The sequence below is a fragment of the Elgaria multicarinata genome, chromosome 11 (assembly GCF_023053635.1).
Source record: "Elgaria multicarinata webbii isolate HBS135686 ecotype San Diego chromosome 11, rElgMul1.1.pri, whole genome shotgun sequence".
NCBI lineage: Eukaryota > Metazoa > Chordata > Lepidosauria > Squamata > Anguidae > Elgaria > Elgaria multicarinata.
The window spans coordinates 13,281,939-13,302,589 of NC_086181.1; the positions used below are offsets into that span (position 1 = coordinate 13,281,939).

The 20,651-nt window shown below is 48.1% G+C and overlaps 1 protein-coding gene across 1 annotated transcript; it reads left to right on the top strand.

Annotated features, from left to right (window-relative positions):
* The first annotated feature begins 1,567 nt into the window (after positions 1 to 1,567).
* Positions 1,568 to 20,248, top strand: UBE2Z (ubiquitin conjugating enzyme E2 Z). Its single transcript, XM_063137470.1, has 7 exons — positions 1,568 to 2,074; positions 5,574 to 5,646; positions 10,149 to 10,336; positions 13,764 to 13,875; positions 14,950 to 15,062; positions 16,406 to 16,496; positions 17,565 to 20,248. The coding sequence occupies exons 1-7, from the start codon at positions 1,731 to 1,733 to the stop codon at positions 17,733 to 17,735; spliced, it is 1,092 nt and encodes a 363-aa protein (XP_062993540.1). The 5' UTR covers positions 1,568 to 1,730; the 3' UTR covers positions 17,736 to 20,248.
* The last annotated feature ends 403 nt before the right edge of the window (positions 20,249 to 20,651 follow it).

Sequence of the window (20,651 nt, forward strand, 5' to 3'; positions counted from 1 at the left end):
CCTCCGGAACTTCCCTGGCATGGACAGATCTCTTTGAAAGGGGGAGGCATTCGGGCAAACCAACCAAAAATCCTCCTAAGTGGACCTTATTTCTGCCTGGAGCGTATTAAACTCAGCCCCCCTTCCGGGGTTCCTCGAGGGCCATAATGGGGAAGGGGCGATAGCGATTGCAAGGGCGAGCGTTAGTCGGCGTGTGGGTAACTTCGGCCTTTCCGGTTACGCTCTAGGGTGGTGCTCTATGATGAGGTGGGAGGGATAAGCTCTAGGGATCACATGTGGAGAGTCTCTACGATGCCCAGCGCTTGAGAGATTTCTACGCCGCGCCGCTAGAGGGACATAAGGGGCGGGGCCTGGGTGACGCGACGCCGAGGCCGCCGTAGGGAAGAGGGGCAGCGCTATGCCCGTAATAGGGAATTTCCGAGGACCTCGGGGCTGGATGCCGCTACGCATGCGCGGCTCTCCGGGCTTTGATCCCTTTATTAGACTTACGTGGGAGCAAGCCCCATGGAATTCAGTGGCACCGACTTCTGAGTAAACACGTAGTGTGGTCTGAGCATGTGAAAAGACGTTATGACAGCGAAAGGGGCGCTCTACCCCTGAGTGGAAAAGAAACTCTATAGTTCTGTACGGCTCTTCGACCGTTCGTGAGCGACGTTCCGCCCGGGGTGCTGGCGGAGAGGTGCTGTGCAAAGGGCTGCAGTTTCATTGCTTTTTCTTTCTAATAAAAACAGGTTCCCGATTGCAGAGAATAGTATCCTCCATGTGCGGGGCAGGAGCGTGGGAAACCCAAAGGCATTAATATAAACACTCAAATTACTGTATGCACTCCAGTTCCGCTTTTTTTAAAGCAGTGCAAAAGAAACATGACCTTTTTCTCGCCGGGCTCAAGTGCCCTTTAAAGCCTTCAACAAGCAATTCAGCGATAAAAAGCTTTGTCTGTAGAATTTCTACCTGGCATCCGCTTCTTACCGTTTGAAAGCATCGTGCCCTGTACCACCACCACCCCAATAGAAAACAAGATTGTGGGAGCAGGGCTCCTGTGCCTTTAAAACAGGGGTGAGCGGCTTATTTATTTATTTGTTACTTTTTTTATACCGCCCAATAGCCGAAGCTCTCTGGGAGGTTCACAAAAATTAAAACCATGAAGAGCATGGTTGTTTTGGCCTACAAGGCTAATGGATAGTTGTAGGCCAAAAACCTTGAGCGTAAGTTGACCAGCTCTGCTTTAAAAGCTAGGCGATAGACAGAAACCCAGCCATGGAGGTGCAGCTGTACAGAAGGCTGCACGCTGGATTGCTGTCCGGTACTGGAGATTTTCCCAAACGAAACTCAAGCACTGTAAGAAAAGGGAGCGCCTCTCATCGAGCGCTCCTGTTCTAGCTCTACTACCTCCACGGGGGAGTTGGACTCGATGGCCTTACAGGCCCCTTCCAACTCTACCATTCTATGATTGGTCCCTACGAACGTTCTCCGCCCCTTCCCTACATAACGATCCTAAGCGGAACCGGAAGTGAAGGCAATGTCCAACTGACGCTGTGGTGTCTCGGACGGGAGGAAGGAGGGAAGGAAGCAACAAACCAGCTAACTAACAGGGTGGGGGCGCTCTGGGACACCCGCATTCACTGGTCGGTGTGTCCCGCCGTCGATGGTGGGCGGCGCGTAGTGATCCGCTCTGCCCGCCCCTGTCGCTGGCGTCGGAGGTCCCGGAAGCGTAGCCGGGACTGTTGGCGATGATGGCGGAGAGTCCGGCTGCTGAGGAGGCGGCTGCGGCCGCGGTGCTGACGGCCTCGCCGGGTGGCGGCGGGCCGGGATCCGGAGCGGGCGGCGGGGCACCGAATGTGTTACTGCCGCCCGACCTGTGGGCGGTGACGGGGCTCGGCTCGGCCGGAGGCGGATCCGGATCGGGGTCCGGAGCAGGTTCTGGTGGGACCTCGGTGCCCGGCATCCCCTCCGCCGCCGCCGCCGCGGCCGCCGCCGGGATGCTGCTCTCGCACTCGACCTTCTGGGACCCCACGACCAGCGGCGACTGGGACGGAGAGAGGCCGAGCGCTGCCTGCCTGCTGCGCATCAAACGGTAAGCGGCTGGGGGAAGAGGCGGCGGCAGAGATCAGGAATCCTGTGCCTGCGATTTAGGCAGGGCGCAACTCCAGAATGCGTGGGTCGGCAGCAACGGGGATGATGCTTCTGAGCATGTGCAGAGTGTGTATTTCCACCACCCCCACTACCCGGCTATCTGAGTCTGGCCTTACGCTTCAGGGGGAGGGCATTTCCCACCAGTGTGCGTAATCAAACTTCTCCAGGAAGGTTGGCTGTCCTATTTTCTTGGCAGGGGTCCAGCTCCTTTAATAGCTGCATGGTGGGTCTCTGATTCAGTGGTGATGGGAAAGCTGCACCTGTTAAATTTCTGCACTCTAGAGAGTCTGTGTGGTGTAGTGGTTAGAGCGTTAGGGTACGACTGGGCAGACCCAGGTTCAAGTCCCCACTAGGCCATAGAAGCTCACTGGGTGACTTTGGGCCAGTCACAGTTTCTCAGCCAAAACTACCTCACAGAGTTGTTGTGAGGTGAAATGGAGAGGAGGACCATGTGCCTTGAGCTCCTTAGAGAAAAGGGCAGAAAATAAATGTAAGAAATAAAATAGCAACCAGCCGTAGTTTATTTTGCACCTTGTTCCTTTTTAAATGTACTTTTAATGTGTTTTTATTCTATTTTATTTTGTCTGCTGCTCTGAAATTCTGAATGGGGAGCGGTATATAAATATTGTAAATAAATAATAAATAAATGTTGCACAGTTAAAGTTGTAGGAGTAATAATTTTAAAAAGTCAGTAGTTCTACCCATGGGCTAAATGAGAGTTCAGTGGTATAAGCCCAACTAAACTGTCTTTCTCTGGGGCATCCCCTGAAGATGAGAAAAGCCTTGCACAGGCCTGAGAGTATAAACGTCCCTGTAAGACGCCTGTCCTTTAGGTTGTTTCCACTCCAAGCTCAACTTCCTTGTTCTGCATCAGATAACAGTTGGTAAATGGCTTACTTAGAGCCTCCTTAAAGGGAAAGAAAACTCACTGGCTAGTAGTCTCCAAGGATAAGGTGGGTTTTGGAGGAATTACTATATGCCTAAGGGCCACACTTTAGGTTTAGTTTTTTCTCCTCTCTCAAAGCTTGTCTTGCTTGGTTTGCATCTAACCAGAAAGGGGAAAGCAGCTTTTCCCAAACTGGTACTTCCCAGATGTGTTGGTTTACAAATCCCATCACCCCTAGCCAGCCATAATGGTTGTTGTAGTCCAGCACATGTGCAGGGCACCAGGTTGAAGAAAAGCTGTTGCAATTTAAAGGGTTTTTTCTTTGGGGGACAGAAACAGATCCCTTTCCCAATGCAGAGGTCAGGATTTCCTCTGCTCCTAACCATATAAACTTGGGGAGACACACACCGGTCCCGACATGTTCCACTCAGATAAGTTATTTATACTGTTTCTGTTTTATCTGCTGTAGATCAAGCAGTGAAAAGTAGCAGTGGGTCACACTGGCCCCCGTTCAGACAACACGCTAAACCATGCTGTTTAACCACAAAATGGTTAATGGAATGCATGCATTCCATTAACCATTTTGTGGTTAAGCAGCATGGTTTAGCATGTTGTCTGAACTGGGGCCACTATATACCGAAGTTAAATCTATTTTAGTTCAGAACTAGCATGCGCACACACTCAGTTTCGCAATCGGTAAGATGGATTAATGCTTTCTCTTTGCCTCTGGTCACATATGTATTTAGAGGGTGCTCCTAGGGTTGACAAGACAATTAAAAGTCATTAAAATAGTGCTATGTGATCCTTACTGTGCACCGGTAGCTCTGATGGAAAGGTTGTTATTCGCCGTTCTCAACACTTCCATAGTGTTGTTTCACTTTCACAGCATTTTCCGCTTGTTTTGTGTTTGTTGTGTCTTGCAACCGCCCTGAGAGGTAAGCTGTCTCCTTTCCCATTTCACTGCTGAGGATCTAGGCTTCTTGCCTGAGGACTTAATGTGGAGTCCTTGGCAGAGATGGGATTTGAACTCAGTCCCCTTGAGTTTGCCTCTCTGTGCCCTGGGCTGCCTTGGCTCTTTAGCACTTTTAATAGATATTGATATGGACAACACTCAGTCTCTCCAAAAGGTGCCACAACCAACATACCAAACCAGGTGTAGAGGAAAATAAGAGGCACAGAGGAGTTGGATCCTTCCAGTCAAAAGTCTTCTTCCCCTACCAAATTCTCCTGGATCATGTCAGAAAATCTGTAGGAAGGAAGGGCCCTCCCATTACAGCTGAACGCATCTCCTTAGCACAAACAAGGCCCCAAGTTGAATCCTTGCCATCTGCAGTCAGCACAACCCAGCAAGACCTGCCTGTGAGATTTTGGAAAGCTGGATGTCAGCGGTGCTGCTGAGCAAGGGTTACTGGGCAGATCTGTTGTGCGTCCTCCTCCATCACTTTGCTGGGAAATAAGCAAGGGGTCGGTGGAGGCAGCAAAGAGGGACAGCTGAGGTTCATTCCTGCAGTCGACCCCGGCTACCTCCGGAGCAGTTTCTCCAGTTTTACTCAATCCCAGAAACAAAAGTTTTATTGTCAGGACAAAGAGAAGCAGCGTCAAACCAAAGTGAGCGTATAGGGGGGGCCTTCTTTCTCACAATGTGTGTGTCAGGACTCCTCCCTGGAGTGTGCTGTTCTCTTGGGTGCCAAGGCAGTCTGAGAGCTGCAGTGGGCATGTCTTATGCATTAGAAGGGCTACACTTGTTAGAATGCACTGTTGACATAATTTCTGCGTGCTGCAGGAGGTGCCAGGCCACCCTGCTTGCCTTCTACCAGTTATCCTTGTTCATTGTTCTGCGGGGAGGAAGTGCAGGTTCTTAAGCTAGCTCGGAGCCCTTGGCCAGTGAGTTCCAATGTGGCTGTGCGTTAGTTAAGCAAAAAACGAACAAAAGCAAAAAATAAAAAGCCCACATCTCTGCTTGTGAATGTGTGTGCTTGGTGAGAGAGCAAAGTTTTGGGGAACTCTTCTTTACAGGCAGGAGTGAGCAATGATGAGTCCCTTCACCATAGATCTCCACCCCCCCTTCCCTTCTTCTAGTGTGGTGTGGGAGGGTGGAGCTTGAGTTGTGGTACTTGCCAAGTTTCAAAATCGTGGGCATTCCTCTTTCTCTCGCTTCCCCTCACTGGACAGTGTTGTGAGATGTGCTTTTCTCCGGATAAAGTGTACCAGGCATAAGGAAGGAAGTGGGCGATAAGTTGCAGTGGAGGTGGAATTGAATATTGATTAAAATGGGGCAAAATGCGACAAGAGGGGAGAGGAGGCCTGGAAAAGGCACAATGTAGCTTTATGGAGGCTTCCTAATTGGGGTTGGTTGGATGGTCTTAATATTTGTTTTCTGGAGTCTTTAAGGGAAGGCTGCATGATTATAGCCATGAGGGCTAGTAACTTAACGTTTCCTGCTTTTTTAAGTGGGCTTGTTTCTCAGGAATTCAAGAGACTTTGGGGACTGGGGTGCAAAGCTAGAAGCTCTGGAGAAATGATTGATGGCTGCATCTCTGTTTTTCTCCCCCAGAGATATCATGTCAATTTATAAGGAACCACCACCTGGAATGTTTGTTGTGCCTGATCCTCATGATATGACCAAGGTAGGTGATACCTGAATGCCTTCCTCTGCAGTGTGTTTTCCTGGAGGGGTTTCCTGGTGTTTTTAAAAGAAAGTTGACATCTAGTAGTTCACCCTCCAGTTGTTGTTATTATTATTAATATTATTAATATTTATATAGCGCCATCAAGTTTTCAAAATAAAGAACAAAATAAAACAAAATACAAAACACCCTGCCGTATGGCTTACATTCTAAAACCACTTACTTAAAATCAGTTACTTAAAATCCTATTGTTGTCAGTAGCCTGTGGGGAAGAGTAGTGAAGAAAGTGCCTAACTTCTCTTCCGGCACCAAAGAGATAGTCACATGGCACTTCTCTAACCTAAGAAACGTCCAACAATGTTTTTCAGCTCATGTTCTATTTGCACTGAGAAATGAATTGAAATGGGGAAGAATGAAGGGCGTGGATGCTATTATAACAAGTAATACATACCATTTGATTGTTATTGCTGATACGTCTATGATATCTACGTGCCGTGTGGTAAATCAGAATAAAAGGCACAGGTCCTGCCCAGAACCTTACAGTCTAAAAGAGGGAAGGGAAGTGGAGGGGAACGGTAAATGTTGGAGATTATATAATCAAAATGTGCTAAATACAATACCAAAAAATCCCACAACTCACATAAATTATGCAAACGCTTCCAATTTGCATATGTTTTGGTTTTGTATGCAGGGCTCCATGGGCTTGGGCGTTTGGCCAGTCAAAATATTGGTCAAGTATTGACATGATGAGAGTGGCAAAGATGAAAGAAGATCATCAACTGGTCTGATAACTTGTGATAATCCCAAACTTAAATCAATCAATCACAGTTGTTACAAGACGGTGTCATGAACTATTTTTAAAAATGTAATGAATTATTTTATTGCACATTTCTTCTGCCCTTCACCCAAAGTGCTCAGGGTGTGTGTGTACACAATCCCTCCCCATTTAATCCTTACAACAACCCTGTGAGGGAGATTAAGCTGAGAGTTTATGAATGGCCCAACGTCGCCTAACGAGCTTCATGGCTGAGTGAGGATTTGAACCTGGGTCCCCTTAGATTTAGTCCATCCCTCTACACACTAGGGCAGCCTTCCTCAACTTGCTGCCCTCCAGATGTTTTCATTTCAACTCCTGTTAACCCCAGCCAGCATGACCACAGGTCACGAATGCTGGGTGTTGTAGTCGACAACATTTGCAGGTCACCAGGTTGGGCAAGGATGCACGAGGCAATGGCCTCTGCCACCGAGGACCACTTGTGCTCCTGTTTGGACTTGCCTGCCGTTATAACAGCCAGTAAAGGAAGCTTTGCTGTATTGCTCCATTTGCCCCGAAGTGCTGCAGGGCCAGGGAGCGACCAAGCCCTCATTGCTGCCCTTGCTAATACGTGACAGCGTAACGATATATTTTTTAAAAAAGATGAGCTACCATCTACACAGTAGCATTCCTGGTAGACTTGACTGGAGCCAAATAACAGATAAAATATTATGGACTGTCAACTGATTGGCGAGCCAGGCCAAGCCTAGGCGGGACAGAGTTCTCTGTATTTGCATTGATGCTCTCCTTTGCCACTGAAATTTCCAGGGTTGATTGGTTTAAATCAAGGCGATCGGATTCACTCGTTTAAGTTATGATTTAAATCACCAAGAAAAGCCTGATTGAAATCAAGTTTGCCACTGATGGCAAACACAATGGCTCAGTTCAGACAACACGTTTCTCAACGGTGGTTTTAGAACTCTATGGTGGATTTTTTACACCGCATTTATTTATTTATTTATTTTTATTTAAGGATTTTTATGCCGCCATTCAGCCAAAAAAGGCTCTCACGGCGGCTTACAAAAGTATTTCTTGACAGCATTGAGAAATGTGTTGTCTGGTGGGAAAACTCCACGCAATGATGGAGGGGTTTTTTTTGGAAAACACTCCATGCAGAATATCCACGCTGTGCAGAGGAGAGTTCCTGCACAATGGTTGTGTTGTCTGGTGGGCTCCGTGAAGTTCTCCATTGCATTGAGTTGACTTCTCCCACTGGCTACAGAATTCCCTGGCAAGGGTGTCGAAAGGAGCGAGGGCCACTCTAGGAACGCCGGCAGGATTGGGTTTTTTTTTTTCTTCCAGCAATGGCTGATGGGATACTGTTGGGAGGACCGGGGCAGTAGAGAGGGCAGAGGAACTGTCAATCAAACGTTGCGATGGATTTTACTCAACTCCACAGTAGCCCATACTCACACAACGGTGGAGTTGGAACATGTTGTGTGTGGAGTACCCCCTAAAAACTCAATTGTTGAGTGGAGTTTTCCCACTGCGTTGACTAACGTGTTGTCCGAACTGAGCCAATATCACTTTTTCTTTCCAGCCCACTCCACCATTACTTTCTGTTCTGCCTCTGACGATGCTTTTCCTATATTGTCTTTCTGTCTCAACGGACTCCTTTGCCTTGTTTGGCCCAGCTTCACCGCTACATAAGCACAGAACGACAACAATCCCATCCAGCTTGAGTCTTTGCATACGTAACTTTAGGCAGAGAAACAGAAACCAAAAGTCCCAAACTTTCAAGAAGCGGAAGCTGGGAGTTAGGCCAGACAGTCATTTTCAGAAAATGAACAAGTGAAAACCAATGGCCTTGTTTGAGAAGGAATGTTTTCTTCTTCTTCTTTTTTGCCATTGTAGTTTTAGTGTGTTCGCAGTGAGATATAATTGTTGCTCTGTTATTTTTTTAAACAAGGGAGAAATTTGGTATTTTATTGATTCTTTTTAAGAAAGGGTCCAATTTAAACGTTAAAAATCCAATTTGATTGTCATCCATCCTGGCACTCAGCCAGGCCCTCTGGTTTCTGAGATTTCACAAAGCCAATCTTCCCTCCAGATGTGTTGGACTACTACTCCTACTATCCCCAGCCAGTATGGCTAATGTGGATGCTGGGATTGTGATCCAACGCATCTGGAGGGCATCAGGTTAGGGATGCCTTTTACACATTTTCAAGCCTCACTTGATAGGTTTCTTTCTTTCTTTCAAGCATTTATACCCTGCTCTGAAGCTAGAAAGGCTGCCTCAGCAGCCTACAGGTCAATAAAACCAAGGCAATCCCTGCCTCAGGCTTTCAGTCTAAAGAGGCATTGTTTAGAAGGAAAAAGGGATGAGGCAGGAAAAGGAAAACAAGAAAGTCAGTGCGGTGTAGTAGTACTGGGTGTTGGGAGATCCGGGTTCTAGTCCCCACTCAGCCATGGAAGCTCACTGGGTGACTTTGGGCCAGTCAGCTCGATGTACCTCACAGGGTTGTTGTTGTGAGGATAAAATGGAGAGGAGGAAGAGGATTACATATGCCTACTTGGCTTCCTTGGAGGAAAAGAAGCAGGATAAAAGTGCAATAAATAAATAGCTCGGGCACCAGTTCTTAACGTTATACATTTCTTATAATGGCCAGTTGTCATGGAAGCAGGCCTGCTCACAGTTCAAGCAACACGCTTTGGCAGGCCTCCAAGAAATAGCCTGGTGTCTCCACCTTCCTCGAAATGCGGCTGGACGTTTTTGGTCTTAAACAGGGTGGGACCTTGGCCTTCTGGGGCCCAATTGGAAACTGCCAGCTTCTTGTCACTGCAGGTAAGGCACGAGGGGTCCAGGTGACACCATCACTATCTCAGAACAGATGGTTCTGCTGCTCTGTCTTAACTTTCTGGGGCTTAACCCAGATGATAAAAGTGGCAGCTTTCATATGTTCCCGTGTGAACTGGGTTGAAGTTCCAGTAATGCGACGTTCATATAGATTATGTGGTAAAACTGTTCTAGGTTGCCTCACATAAAGCTGTAGGTGGAAAGTCATGATTTTAAAACCCTTCCATGAAATCAAGTTCCCTGCAAGTACAAAATGAGCCTATCTGAGAAAAGGCTACCTTAGAACACTTATCCCTGACATCTAACCAAGGCTGGGACCTGTGGCCCTCTGGATGGTGGTAGACTACAACTCCCATCCTTCCCGAACATTGGCCTTCTGGCTGGGGCTGATGGGAGTTGGAGTTCAACAACATCTAGCTTCCCACTGCTGGGCTCCCCACCCTTGGTCTAGAACCCCCTGACAGGGAGGTTAATTTTTTTTTCAAAGGGAAGATATTTGAGGAGAGCATTCAGTTACAGTAGCCATCTCCAACTTGGGGTGAGTTGAAGTCCAAAGCATTTGGAGGGCCTCAGCCCCAGTCAGCATGGCCAGTGGGTAGGAATGCTGGGCGCTGAAGTCCAAAAGGTCGGGGAACGCCGAATGCGAGTCCTCCACAAGCCCTGGGAAGCGGTGGGGTCCAGAACCTGTCCTTCGCACCTTGCCTGCTGTCCGTGTGAACGAGGGCTGCAACGCGGATCCGCAGCCTTCCAGAAGTGTTGAGTTTTCCATAGCGGCTTGTGGAAGGTGGCGCCATGGGCTCGTCTTCGCAGCCGTCGTGTCTTCCGCGCAGGCTCTGCCGGTGCTGCACCCCAGTCGGAAGTGTTTGCGCGAGCTGGGCTTTTCTCTTGCAGATTCATGCGTTGATCACAGGCCCCTTTGACACGCCTTACGAAGGGGGTTTCTTCTTGTTCCTGTTTCGCTGTCCTCCAGATTATCCCATCCACCCGCCGCGGGTCAAACTGATGACAACCGGGAATAACACAGTGAGGTTTAACCCTAACTTCTACCGCAATGGGAAGGTCTGCCTCAGTATTCTTGGGTAAGGAGCGGAGCAACCTGGGCTCTCTTTTTTTTGGGGGGGGGGGGGCAGCCCAGGTAGGTGCTTTGGCGAGGTCCACGCTTCTGCATACGATTCTCTTGTTGCTGAAGCCTCGGCGTTGTCTTCTGAAGGCGTGTGTGTGTGTGTGTTTGTTTGTTTTATACAGTTGAGATGCATTAATCTAGGGCCGAGACAAGCGGACAAAGCTCCAGATGTGAGGGCATGCATGCCCGTAGCCACAAGAACAGGGATGGGGAATTAGTTTGGGTGGAGGGGGCCACGGACCTCCCACCCAGCCCTCCATGACCAGATGACCTCCGGAGCTGTACAGCTGCAACACCCCGGGGTCCTTTGGTCCCTGGCCGAGGCGCTGGGTGGATCATCCACACTGTACTTTGGCCTGGGACCCAGCTTCGCTGCGGGCGGGCTTCCTCATTGCGGAAGGCCCATGTGCAGCGAAGCCGGGTGGATGATCCAGCTGCCACGTTGGCTGGGCTGGCTTTCTCCCTTTGGGGAGGACGCTGGGCAGGTGAAGCCGAAGGGAATTGCGCTGGCTCGGCTTCACTCCGCCTGGGCTTCAGTGCGCATGTGTTTCCCCAGTGGAGGGTTGCTTCCCCCCCACCCCGGTGCCTTCAGCCAGTGAAGCACTGCGCATCCCCCTTCCCACCCCCCCAGTGGGAGGCCGAGCAATGTCCCGGGGATCCCCACTTTATCTCTGATCAAGATCGAGGCTTGGGTTGAGGAGGGGCAGCACCCACGGAGGCCGGCCTTCCTCATCCTTGCACTACAACAGCATGGGGGGCGTGCTTGCGGTGAGGCCAGCCAAGTTGCCCCGTGCCGGACTTGCCCCCTAAATTGCCCCTGGCCATCTTCTAATGTAGAGGCAGACTTCGCTCCCTTTGTGCAGCTTTTGAAATGAGCAGAAGCGCCGCCAGATGTAAGAGATAAGCAAGCCCACGGCTGGCAGCACTTCCTGTCGCGTCCAAAGCTGCTTTTTGTTCGGCTCAGCTATCAGCAGTTTTAAGTTTTCTTCTCTTTATATGGGTGTCGTCGTTGTTTGAAAGCATTGTATTTGCAGAAGCAGCACAGCCGCTTCCTCGAAAGGTTGCTGCCTTGTGCCATCTTGCCTGTTTGCTGTCACACTGGGGGGTTAGTGAGCCCCTTGCTGGCTTTTTGGTTCATTCTGGGCAGAGCCATGTTCAGTGGCTCTTCAGCTCCTGCTCAGTTCAAAATGTGGTGCTACTAAAATAATAATCGTAATAATGGCAAGGGAACTGAATGTAGCTGCTGCAGCCAACATCCCCTAACAAAATGAGATCGGGAATAGAAAGTGACAACCTATGAGCCTCCAGAACATAATACTTAAGAAATAGCTTCCTGCCCTATGCACTGTTGCAGGCATTAAGGTGGTGACCCACTCCTATGCACTGTTGCAGGCATTAAGGTGGTGACCCAGTCCTATGCACTGTTGCAGGCATTAAGGTGGTGACCCAGTCCTATGCACTGTTGCAGGCATTAAGGTTGTGACCCACTCCTATGCACTGTTGCAGGCATTAAGATGGTGACCCAGTCCTATGCACTGTTGCAGGCATTAAGGTGGTGACCCAGTCCTATGCACTGTTGCAGGCATTAAGGTGGTGACCCAGTCCTATGCACTGTTGCAGGCATTAAGATGGTGACCCAGTCCTAGCATTAAGGTGGTGACCCAGTCCTATGCACTGTTGCAGGCATTAAGGTGGTGACCCAGTCCTATGCACTGTTGCAGGCATTAAGATGGTGACCCAGTCCTAGCATTAAGGTGGTGACCCAGTCCTATGCACTGTTGCAGGCATTAAGGTGGTGACCCAGTCCTATGCACTGTTGCAGGCATTAAGATGGTGACCCAGTCCTAGCATTAAGGTGGTGACCCAGTCCTATGCACTGTTGCAGGCATTAAGGTGGTGACTCAGTCCTATGCACTGTTGCAGGCATTAAGGTTGTGTCCAATACCATCTTTGTACCAGGTTCAAATTGCACCGGGGGGGTGGGGGATTTGGCTGCCCCAAAGCGAAGGAATTATTTTGCTGGAGATTGTGCCCAAGCATTTTTAAAATCCTTTTATTTACTCCCTCTTGTCTGTTAGCTGCCATTTGTTTTAGAGTTGAACAGGATGCGGAACCGAAACGCAAGGGACCCAAGCAAGCAGCCCCTGCTGCTCAAAGCTGCGGGGGGTGGGGGACACCCCTTCCGCAACAGTGCCACGAAAATGGCTGCAGCAGCTAGAGCCAGTGTTATATTATTCAGCTTTATAATAGAAGGGTGGGTTGGGCTTTTCTTTTTGAGCTCTCACTCTTCATCTTTGGACCAAAGGGATGCTGCGGAGAAACATCCTCGAAGATATTTTGGATGATGTTTAGGCTTTGCCGATGCAGTAGTGTGTGGCCCTCCGTGTGTGTGTGTGTATGTGTGTGTTGGGGGGATATCTGGGGCCGAGTAAAATTGACACTTGTGACTTCCATAAATTATGGATCCTTGCAAGCACTGAGGTTCTTAGAGTGCTGCGTTCCGTGCCCGCTCCCAAACTTCAGCATGAGATGGTGAACATGTCTTTGGGCCGGGGTGAGCTCTCTGCAGCACTAAGGTTGCATGTGGGTCTTGAATAATGTCAAAAGCTCTCTGGCAAGAGTGATCTGTCCCTTCCTCGGCAGTCTCCTAGGATGCGGCCTGGGTGGGTAGGGTGGCTCCGCCCAGTTCGGGCTCTGGTTCTGCCTAAGTCTGAGTTCAGCCCGCCCCCTCCCGGCATGCAGCCCTCCACAGATTAGTCCTGAGGAGATGCAGATCTTTTAGGAAAAAAGATTCTGCACCCTGATCTAATTATATTTTGGAAAGATGAGCAGGAGTTCGAGACAGTTTTGTCACTCTTGGGCAGTAAATATCCACCTTTATAACAGTGGCATTTTTCTTCTATATGCTGCTGCATACATCACGAATTTGGGCTTTTTCTTTTCCTTGCTTTCCGTGGTTCTTCCCAGAATGTCTTGAAATGTATTCAAAAAGGTGGAGCCAGAAATACAGTAGAATACCAGCCTGTTGTAGCTTAAAGGTTGTCATGGCGGTGGCTAAATCTTAGGAAAGGCATTTCCACCTTTTAGGATGTTGGGGAGGGGACTGTTCAAAAGCCGAGAAAAGATGTTTGGGGTAACGGGGATCTGGCCGTGTCTGGAACTTCAGAGGGCCAAATTGGGCTGGACTTGAGCCCCTGGCCTGAGGTTCCCTACTCCTGGACTAGAATTTATTTATTTATTAAAAAAAGGCAACTGGGCCTCTCGAATGTTGAGAGTTACATAAAAGGATGTTAAAATCTGCACATTGCTCCCCCCACGTTACAGAATTGCGTTTCTGTTTATTATGCGTTAAAATAAACCTCCACTTTCTTGCTGTCTGGCAGCACGTGGACCGGTCCAGCCTGGAGTCCTGCACAGAGCATTTCTTCAGTCCTTATATCCATACAGTCTCTAATGACGGAGAACCCCTACCACAACGAACCCGGCTTCGAACAGGTCAGTTGCCTGAATGTTGGGAGTGGTCCCACCTGCAGAGCTCTTTGCCACAGGCTGCTGAGGAGCCTGGCACGGCAGGTGGCTTCCAAGCGGAACGCGGACAAAGCGATGGGGCCTGCGGAGATCCAGTCCAGGCCTTCCGTTTAAGCAGACGCTCTCATCCAGAGATGCAACAGGTTTCATTGGTGGACCTGCTTCCCAGTTGTGCTCAAAAGCCTAGGATGTTGGGGCAGGGTGGAAACGAAGGAGCCATTGAACTGCTCTGATATGTAGCCCCTGAGAAGTTTCCCCTGAGGGATGTGGCCCTAACTCTGTGGGATTCCTCATGCTATCGCCCAAGTGAGTGGAGCTGTTTTGATGTCAAGGGTCACATTCCCTCAGTGGAAATATTTGGGGGGGCTGCACATCAGGGCTGGATGGACCCGCACCAGGCCATGGGTAGGACTGGAGCTGACAGTGGGTTACCCATTTCTTTTTGCCATTTCCCATTCCACCCCCTCTCTCTCTCTGCCATCCACACCAAAAACATGTCCCTGTGCAGCAGTATATGGCTTAGTGCACAAATGGCAGCTTTTTTCTTTCCAAAAAAGGTCCCATTCACGCAAATGGCAGCATTTATTCTAAGCATAATTGCAAGGAGGGGAGGCGGCAGGCCCAGTCCGAAGGCCCCGTGAGCCGCATCTGCCCCCCCCCCCCACTGGCTGTTCCCTGCCCTTGCTGTAATCTGTAAAGACAGAGACACAGTTAGCTGCAGTACAGCAGCACAATGGAACTTCTGCTATGCCCACAGTTCTGTGGATTGGGACCGTGGAGGCTAACTTGACTACATTGTCAAGAGTTTGTAGAACTATCTTTTATGGGCTACTTAATGCATCTGATAAAACCGGTTTCTGCAGCGACAACTTTTCACCAGTAATTAATTAAAGTGACTGAGTAATGTTCCTCGTGGATAGTTTAATGATTGGGGGCACTCCCTTTGACATGATCAAAGTTGCAGGGTGCATGTCTTGAACTTTTTAAACAGGGTCCTGTTTTATTTTATTTTATTTTATGGGCAACTGTTCTTTCTTGCAGGAGAGACATCCAGGAGACAGTAAAAACTACAACGAGTGCATTCGGCACGAGACCATCCGGGTCGCCGTCTGTGACATGCTGGAAGGGAAATGCCCCTGTCCGGAGCCTTTACGGTACGTGCTGGAAGCCGCAATGGCTTAACTCACAGGTCCCAGACTTCTGGGTGGGGGAAGAGAAAGTGCTGTGCCTCTCAGCCAGGCTTTGTCCTTGCCTGGCAAAATTACCTTCCAAAGTGAAACCATGACTCCAAGTTCAGGCAGTCTTTGCTCCTTTCGTCTTCTTTTTTTGCTGCTGCATTGTCAATGTCTGCAGCTAAAACAAAAAGCTTGGCAGGTTTCGTTCATATTATTCCACCCCATCTTCAGATAGTCCAATCTGTGTCTTGTCATTCATACTTTTTCCTTGGAACGTTTACACAAACAAAGCCAATTGCCGTGTTTCAGGTGTTGCTCCAAGTTATGTCAAAATGAGACTAAACTATGAGTCAGAATTCTGGGGAATCCTGGCTTATTGTCCCTGAACAAGCATGTTGATGCATCCTACTGTCATTCTTCCTTGGCTCCTCCAAACCCAGTTCCTGATTCGTCCAAACCCAAGTTCTGCCGAGCCAGGAATCGAAAGACGACTTTGAAGCCTGGCTTCAAACTCCTGCTTGATAGGGGAGTGACAAACCAGAAGTATCTGTTCAATCATAATGCTAAGCTTTTCCCTCCTGGTGAGTTCCTGGGTACTGAATCTGTGGGAAGAGCCCGACAGGAGCATTCTTGCACGTGAACACTGGGCCAAGATTCTCTGGCATTCTGGCATATCATCTTACAGAAATGCAGCCACAGAAGATAATCAAGGCGATACTTTTTTTTTAAAGAAAGCTGATCATAATTTACTGGAATGATGATAAACTATATCATTTTTGCACTTGTAACATAATTTTATTATGCTCTGTGTGGATATGTAGTTTCATGTATCAGCAAGTCAGAACATAATTAAAAGAACTTTAGAAGTTTAAAAGTACTAAACAAAGCTAAAATAAACCCAGAAGCACTTACAGCTCGGGGAAAGCCTGTGTGAAGAGATGTGTTTTCAGGAGGCATTTAAAGGATGTTACATTTCCTGCTTCCCAAACGGCACAAGGGAGGGTTTTCCAGAGGCCGGGGGGCCACTACAGAGTAGACCCACCATCAAGGTTCTTCATGGCGACATTCCGTTTGTCTCAGAAGGACCAGCAAGACCTTTGAAGATCCTAAATGGAGTGTGTGTGTGTGTGTGTATATATATATAGTTTACGTAACTGAGATACTGGGTACGAAGTATGTTTAGCTGTTGTGAAAAGCACTATAAGCATGCATAGGTTAAATACATTTTCAGGAGTGTGCTATGAGGCACACTATCCCCTTAGTTAAACTATCCATTGCCTCTTGACCACGCTGTCTTACGCTTCATTGGTTTTGTTTGCCAGGGGAGTGATGGAGAAGTCCTTCATGGAATATTATGATTTTTATGAGGGAGTGTGCAAAGAGAGGGTCCATCTCCAAGGACAGACAATGCAGGTAAGGATGGGATGGGATGGGATGGTGTGTGTGTGTGTGTGTGTGTACTCACTCCCAAAGACTGTCTTATTTTAATACACACACAAACCACGGGTTGTCATTTTATTTTGCCCTCCCATTTGAGAAGTGGGCTTGTTGCCACTGCAGACGGTTTTCCAAAGAGGAACTTGAAAACCCAGGTTAGAGAGTTCTGAATGAGAGGAATGAGGACAAATGAGAGGAAATGGCTGGTGGCTAGTCTGCAGTAGCAGAAACTGGCTACAAATATATTAATATGAGCGGGGAACTGCTATGAGGTAACGGGAGGTAGGAGACTGTAATCCAGTGGTCTTCACCTGGTGGGTCATGGCAGAGCGGTTCCCGCCATGTTGGCAATTGTGAAATTCAGTCCCATGTTGCAAGTTTAGTTATTTTTATTTATTTATTTATTTATTTAAGGTTTTTTTTGCCGCCATTCAGCCAAAAAAGGCTCTCACGGCGGCTTACAAAAGTATTTCTTGACAGTCCCTGCCCACAGGCTTACAATCTAAAAGACATGACACAAAAGGAAAGGGGATTGGGAGGGAGGAGGAGGAGGGGGAAAAGGAAAGCAAACTCAGGCACTACAATCTTAGTTGGAAAGTTCAGCAGTTACAGTTGACAGCAGGAGGGAGGGGGCTCTCAGCTGGAGCTGGACCCAGGCACGGTGGAGAGGTGGAGAGGTGCCCGGCTGCTGCTTCCTCCCTCACTGGTGGCCTCTGCAGTGACAGTTGGTAGCAGGAGGGAGGGGGCTCTCAGCTGGAGCTGGACCCAGGCATGGTGGAGAGGTGCCTGGCTGCTGCTTCCTCCCTCACTGGTGGCCTCTGCAGTGACCTAGTTGAGAGACTTAGCTGGGTCTTGACCAGTTGAAGACCACTGCTCTAATCCATCCTGGCTCTCAGAACAGAGCGTCTAGCAGTTGTTAAAATAACCTTTGGGAAAAATGCTTGATTCTACCTGCTTTCCAACCCGTGGGTGGGGGGGGAGTGTCTTGATTTGGGTTCTTCATTTCCATAGTGGACAGATTTCATTGCAGTCTTTCCCTTCCAGGATCCCTTTGGCGAGAAGCGAGGACACTTTGACTATCAGTCCCTCCTATTGCGCTTGCAAGGAATCCGCCTGAAGGTGCAGGAGAAACACCAGCAGGAGAACCTGGACATAGACTCAGAAAGCAGCTCCTCCGAAACGGAGACAGACACTCAAGGGAGCATTAAGGCTTAGATGCCTCCCACCTGATTGCTTGAGGACTCAAGATGTGGGAGTGGGATCTTCTGAACTCCAGGCATTGTGGAGGTCCCTGGAGAGACCCCAAGAACCGGTCTGGTTCCAGAGTGGAGAAAACGTGGGTTGGAGATGCACCCTTTTGATTGCCTCCTTCAGTGCTCTGGTACATGCTGTTAAAAAGAGGATTTGATGCTAAAATTGGACTGAGCTTGTGATAGGCTATATTTTCAAAATGGTTTTTTCTCTGCTGGAGATCAATGAGCGAATGGCATAAAGGCGTTCTGGAAGAGCCTGTGATGGGTGGATTTCTGTCCCCCCACCCTCGATTCTAAAAGAGCATGAGGGAGAGCATGACTCTTCATTCCGCCGTCTTTGTTTCAAAACATACTGCTTATTCCTAGCCCCTCCCTTCCGGCTTGCCTCCCCGCAATCCAAGTCTGTTAAAGCACTTTTGACAGTTCATGTAACAAGAGTCCCCTTTTTCGTATTTGCCTCATTGTCGCTTCCCAGTCGGGTTGGTATTGCCTGTCCTAGACAGACCAAAGAGGAGGAGCTTCTGCTGGAACTGGGCTTTATGGTGATTATTAAAAAACAAAACAAAATCAAAGCTTTACTCAATTCTTGAGCTCCTCTCCCCCTTCTCCCCCCTTCCCCCCCCTCCCCACGGAATCCAGGCAGGGATGGATTAAAAGACAAGCCAGAACGATGCTAAATTTAAATGTTTTGACCTTGGGAGCAACCGACCATCAGCCTTCCAAAGGTTGAACTTTTTCATGTTAAACATTATTTTTTCCCCGTGGTTCCAGGGAGGTGAAGTCATTGATTCCCCTTTCCCCCACCCCCCTACATTGCATATACCTTTGGGGAAGATTTCGCTTGCAAGGGCAAGCGACGGAGGAGAAGCAGTCCTGTACTCTGGATGACGTTTGCAAGAGGAAAGAGCAAGTATACATAATCGCAACAACAACAACAAAAAAGAGCTGGTTAAGGAGTTTGTGGATGACAAAAAGATGCAAGTAATGGATGAAACTGGGTCAGTGTCAGTCTATGTCATATTGTAAGCCCGGGGAACAAACAGAAACTGTTGAAATGCTCTGTTGACAGACTGGGTCTTGTTTTGATGAGAGTCTCGGTCGAAACTGGAGTTGTGCGTGCGTGCGTGCGTGTGTGCCTGCCTCTCAAATCTTCCATAAATCCCTTCTCTCCTATCATTTCATCATGGAATAGATACAAAGGCTGCAATTGGAAGGAGCTGCCTTTTGGAGGTTTGAATGGTGTCTGTCTGTCTGTAAACATCCTCCCAGCTGGCATTTTATTTTATTTTTATTTTTAAAGGTCCAGGTGTTTCTAGGTGGAAAGGTCCAGAAACTTGGTGAGCGTGTTTCCCCCCTTTCTTTTTGGGCTTCTAGCCGCTGCTTCAAGCCTTTTGAAAACTGGAAAAATGTGCCCAATCCAAAGGTTGCCCGGTGCGGGTGCTTTTAGCAGGCAGATACGGTATATCGGCCAGGCCAATAGGAGGGATTACGTTCTGCCAGCCCAGTAACACGTCTGGAACCAGACAGGTAACCCCAGGTGTGCTAGTAGGCCCTGTTTATCTGGAGACCAGGCAGCAGGCATGCCACCTTCAAACTGTTCTCGCTCCATTCCACACCATGGAGCAGGAGAATGTGCTGCTGCTTAAAATAATTCTGGAGCTTTCCTATGAGCAAAAGTTAATTTCTATACATTGGTTTTTGGGAGTGAGATGGGATTTGGGGAGTAAAATGGGATTCTCTCTCTCTTCTACCACCACCACAAGGAGAATAGAAGCCCCCGGGGGGGGTTCTGAATAGCTTGGGGCAATCCAATAAAAAGTATAATGCAACTTTGCAGGTAAGATGCCTTGTGGAGGGGGTGGGATGAATTGTATCATGTTAATTTTAATCTCATTGGGTGCAATCCGGCAAAACGTCCGATGTGTTTAACCCCCATTGAAATCAAAGAGACTTGAGTGCACAGTTAATCTTTTAAGTCCCACTGAAATCAGTAGGACTCAGGTCGGCCTTATTTTCTCTGGTCTGTGCCAATTGTATACATTTGGCTTTCCCCATGCTATAGTCACCAAGGCTAGGAGTCCTCCAGTATCGGAGTACCTGTGATTTCAGAGATCTTAATTCCAGATGCATGTTGGCTGTTGAACCATTGCGTACATTTCTTTAGAACAAAACAAAACATGAAAATGCCTTATGTGGTTGTTTCTGTTTCACACGGCTCGCATGTGGATGTAAGAAAAAAAAAAGGAATGGTTTTCTAGCTGCCCATAGTCATCTGTTTTCTGAATGTTTTCCATTTCAAAAAGTGACAATCCTAGATGACTGATCTAGACAAATGTTTAGTGACAGAATTTTAGGCCTAACAAGCTAAAAATAATAATAATAATAATGCACAAGGGTCTTCAAATACAGAAACCTTGTTTATATACAGTTGTACATAAAGGGTTTTTTTGTGCAATAAAGTTTGTTTTGGCAGAATTTGAAGTCTTTCTGTGTCCTCCTGGAGTGGTAAAATAGGGGCTGATTGTGGGCTACAAAGATTGGCAGGGTAATTTCAGAAAGGGTGGTTTATACACAAACCAAGGTAGATAGATAGGAGGGAGAAGCACCAAAAGTATGTGCAAAAAGGAGGAGAGGCTGGCTCTGGTGCTGGTGAGAGTTTTTAAATATTTTTCTTGTTAATTTCCCCCCCAAAAAATTCACGGATAGCCCAACGTTTCGGATGGTGACAATCCTCCTTCAGGGGCTGTTTTAACACAGAATATATTTATAGGGTTATAAATTTATAGGGTTATAATTATATAACCCTAATTACAAACTAATAAATATGCATAGCTAACTACAACAGGAACATTATCATTACATAGGAGTTGTTAGAACA

Coding starts and splice junctions, on each gene's coding strand:
- UBE2Z (XM_063137470.1), top strand. CDS start 1,731: ATGATGGCGGAGAGTCCGGCTGCTGAGGAGGCGGCTGCGGCCGCGGTG. Junction 2,075..5,573: donor TGCCTGCTGCGCATCAAACG/GTAAGCGGCTGG, acceptor TTTCTCCCCCAG/AGATATCATGTCAATTTATA. Junction 16,497..17,564: donor TCCAAGGACAGACAATGCAG/GTAAGGATGGGA, acceptor TTTCCCTTCCAG/GATCCCTTTGGCGAGAAGCG.